Genomic DNA, 4460 nt, shown 5'->3' with positions numbered 1-4460 from the left:
GTGTGCAGCCACATCGGGTGTGTATATATCCCGATGGTGCTTGGTTAATACAGAAGTATTACTGTCTCCGATCTGCGTCGCTACACATGTAAGGGGAAAAGTCATCGTTCATACAGACAAGCGCACAGATCCACTTGCTCTATTCTGGCCACCTCATACAATACGTGTGGGCTGATGTATGGTCGGTCGCAGCCAAGTGTCCGTGTGACCTGACATGTAGAGTCGTGTTTTGGTTTTGTCGTCAGGGCTGCTTGGGTATCTGTGATTTGAGTTTTGTGATGTTATCCGCGTGCATGGCTTCTTCCCATGCTCCAGCATCCTACAAATCCTGGCCAAATCCTCTCGGCCTGTTTCCTGGCTTACCAGTGGCCGTGCGAAAAACAATCTCTATCCAAGGAGGTTGTGTTTGGTCAAAACCTTTACACTGTGACATTTACACAGTTAGTATATTTTACATATAAATGTAGGGTTCAACTACCACAAAATGCTCAAACTAAATGTAGGACATGCATCTGTGGCATCTCTACTCTCCCTGTGTATCATCCTCTGAATGCATACTACACCTGATGATGATTGCTTGTGTTGCAATCGAAACGTCGTAATTTAATTTATTTTATACCTGCGTGACTTTACCGAAAGAACCAAAGAGTATGGATCCCTGCAGTCACGACAACTTCAAATCTATATTGTATCCTACACCTATTAAGTATTTGTCGTTCTTCATTTAGATATTTTTCCATGAGAGGTGTCCCAAAATCTACAAAGAGCAAGATTGCTTACTTAACAGAGACCTCTACAGAGGCATTGGCGATGATGCCACGTGCTTCCGCAAATGACTTCCTTTGGGAGCTACTTTTGTTGAGATTTTTTCTTGTTAATGTTCTTTCTCCCTGAAAACTCCAGCCGCTGACTTCACAGAAGGTTGATCCCATTTGCGTCCATGCTCGTGGGCTGCAGGGCATCTCGCAGTGCGTGCAAGAGCAGCGTGCAGCCGTGGGAAGCCGCGCACGCTGCGCGCTGCAGCTTGTGCCGCAGCTCCGGCAGCCGGCGCCCTTCGGGCTGTTGAGCCACTCCGCGCACTCCCCGGCACAGCAGCACGCAGGCGGCCACGACGCTCATGGCTCCACCCAGCACCGACGTGTGAATGGCACGACCCTGCGGACTCAGCACCGCCCCGGTGCCCTGCAGGACTGGCTCGGCGCAGAGCCCCAGCAGCGCCTGCACGGACTCGAGGAGAGGGGCGCCGAAGAGCACGCAGCGTCGATGGCTCAGCTCGCCCGGCTGCTCCTTGAAAGCCCTGATGCACGCGATGAGCGCCGTGGCGCTTGACGTCACGCACTTAATTCCCAGTCGGAGCTGCTCTCGCACAAAAGGCTCGTCCACTTGCTCGCTGGCAGCCAGGCAGGGCTCCGAGAGCATCCTGAGGTTCCTGGAAATGCTGGTGGAGACGTCCATGAGCTCGCGCGAGTTGAGCTCGCATATGGGGGTGTCTCGTAGTCTCGTCCAGCTTCGCTCCAGCTCCAGGTGGGCACGACACAGGCCGTAGCGGTCCAGGTGACCTGGCCCCGCTGGCTGAGAGTCGGCGGTGCCCATGGCAGCCAGGTAGCCGGCGTGAGCAGCGCGCTCGGTCAAAGCCACCACCAGCTCAGCCGTGCTGGCTAGACTGTCACACACCTGCGCCAATGCGACACGTGTTAACTGGCACGACACTTAACTGATGATCATGGACTGAAGCAATACTTATTTAGGGGAGGGGGGGGAAACAGCGAATGTGTAATACCATCACAAAATATATGGCTAGCAATAATTAACTGTGCTCGCAACAGCTAATATGAAAGTGTAAGCATTCCGTAACAATGAATAATTGGTGATGACGTGTTATTGAGCTCTTGTGAATACTTTATAATAACAGCTCTCCGTCAAGCCGCAGCTGGTTGGAGGCCAAGGGAGTTAATTTAACCATACTCACCATGCATTCAGGATGGTGAAGGGTGTGTAGGGGGAGTGGAGGGCGATTATGAGGAGCAGTTCAGGTATCACTCGCCATTGATGTTCGCTGTGGAATCCAACTCAGGTCACCGGGTTCATAGCCATGAATCCTTATCCTATGCTGTCACATTACACTGGACATTCTGTGAAAAAGAGCTTCATAGCTCATCGGATTCCTCCAGGATAAATAACGATTCTGATTCTGATCATGTCCTTCTGAAATGCCTATTAGCCAAATATTTAACTTATGTTAACGTAATGTGCTGATTATTGTGATAATTGTTAGATGAAACAAATACAAATCATTGAGATTGTTTTAAATAAAAGTTCCCAAGTCGGTACGTAGAGTTAGGCCTTGCAGTGTGTTTTATTGCTTCACTTTAAAGCAGTTACTGTGTGGAAATTATTTGCCTTGTGATTCGACAAATTGTCACGATTTAGGGTCGCGATTCAATTGAAAAATATATTCTCTTTTTGTCAGTGAGCATAAATAATCCACACTGGCTGCAGGCGTTATGAGACCTAACTACATACTACAAAAATTAAACAATACATGTTCGGCAGGTGTCAGAATGTATTCAAATGAATTCACCGTTATACTGATCGATTAGCCGTTACATGCCCATACAACACTAAATGACACGAGTTGTGTGAGTGTGCAGTTTGACATTAGTTGTGGACGTGCAGCTCCCAAGAGCACACGTGTGCATCGAATGTCTGTGTCATTGACAACTTCCACCATGAAGAAGTGACATGCTTCTCTCATCGGCCAGCAGACAAGTACCACACTTGCCAGACCAAGCTCAGTTTTAAGTAACTGCATGCTAGGTGTGCCACATTTGTGATGATCATTATTTAAATGAATATATGATCTAAATGTGCATCTGAAGAATGCGATGTGTACATAAACTGATTTTCGTTATATTTTATATTATTCAACACGTATTTACGTGTACAATATGTTTAATCAAGTTAAAGTATTTCGACTTATGCACAAGATATAATTAAAATTAAAAAGTACATTAAATAAACATGCTTAATGCATCAACTGGGCTGGGTTTGAAGCACTCTCAACACACTCAAAGTAATATGGGGGGCAGTAGTTTCTGACACAAGCTTCAATAGGTGAATGCACATCCCCACATATCCAAATAACCACATCAGCTGATCAGGTTGTTGAACACTGTACTATGAGACTGTCTTTATTTCTACTCGCTTGTAACAATATAATTGAAACTGCCAAAAATGTGCAAAATCTTTTATTGACAAATACAGCTGAATATGAGAGAACTGAGCAAACGATTGCTACTAGAACTCAAGGTAATCCGATAATACAATGTACCTGGGCGTAGCGACCCATGTAGAGATGCGTCTGCACATCGAAGATCAGGATCTCCAGGTTCTTGGCGCACAGTGCGATGGACTCCCTGCAGCGTTCGTACGTGAGCTGTTCCGCGTGCGGCTCGGCTGCCTCGGCACCAGGGCCCTCGGCCGGGCCAGACAGCACGGGCCGGATCTCGGAGGCCAACAGCAGAAGATCAGCCACGGCCTGCATGCGTGTGGCACTCGCCTCGCTCACCTGCAGCAGGCGGCGGAGCTGGCTTGCGCTGCTGCTGCTGCTGCCAGTTGCCATGAGTCCTGGGTGCAAACGATTTGGTGGTCACAATAAAGATATGTTGGAATCAGAGACAAGAATAATACATTAATAATATATCCTATAGTTACATGGATGTGGTTTTAAAAATCGATGTTCTCAAAATGTGGCGCGTCTATTTTATTAGCCGATAAACATAATCAAATTCCCATTTAGTTAAGTGTACAAAGTGAGCAGTGGAAATTGGACACTGCTCATTTTTGAAGATTCCATTTCACTGCCATTGCCAATTTACCTATAATTGCACTACAAAAACATCAAAAATATACCCAATCATGCTATCACTACCAACTGCAGTACGCTGTACTCACACAAAATGTTCCCGTGGAGCATTTGGTATCCCGCATGCCTCTGAGATGTCCCTTTGTAGATGACTGCAGCTGCTGGCAGTGTGGCAGAAACCTCGTGCTGGACGTCTCAATGGCAGGAAGCAGCTCCGGGTGGGGCGCTCAGCTCTTGTGCTTCCTGGCAGGAAGCTTCTTTGTTCAATGCCCCGACAGTGGACGGAGATTGGAAGTAAAGCACAACAGCATTGCTCAGCAGCCTAAGTGGAGTAGCAAGACATGTCTCACTCACTCACCAAGGTGGTGTTCTTTGCTCTTTGCCTGAATTCTCTAGCCACGTGTGGATGGTAATAAAGTAACAAAATGTGGGTTCGCCCACATGGTAATTTTATGTCATAATTAACCCTCCACCACCCAACGAGATTGTTACGTTTACAAAGATACTATTAACACATACACATGGCTAACTAATATCTACGTGGCCGAACCAAAAAATAAATAAGGACCCCAATATTGGCTGCGAAAGCCGACGT

The 4460-nt window shown here is 47.1% G+C and overlaps 1 protein-coding gene across 1 annotated transcript; it reads right to left on the bottom strand.

Moving 5' to 3' along the window:
* Positions 1-839: 839 nt before the first annotated feature.
* Positions 840-4025, bottom strand: TLNRD1 (talin rod domain containing 1). The gene is made up of 3 exons (XM_078620829.1): positions 3955-4025; positions 3332-3627; positions 840-1674 (listed from the first exon to the last, which is right to left on the bottom strand). Exons 2-3 carry the CDS (start codon positions 3620-3622, stop codon positions 913-915), a joined length of 1053 nt encoding a protein of 350 aa, XP_078476955.1. The 5' UTR covers positions 3623-3627; positions 3955-4025; the 3' UTR covers positions 840-912.
* Between the last annotated feature and the right edge of the window lie 435 nt (positions 4026-4460).

Source organism: Lampetra planeri, chromosome 3, assembly GCF_965212315.1.
Source record: "Lampetra planeri chromosome 3, kcLamPlan1.2.h2, whole genome shotgun sequence".
Lineage (NCBI taxonomy): Eukaryota > Metazoa > Chordata > Hyperoartia > Petromyzontiformes > Petromyzontidae > Lampetra > Lampetra planeri.
This window is presented reverse-complemented; position numbering and strand designations above follow the sequence as displayed.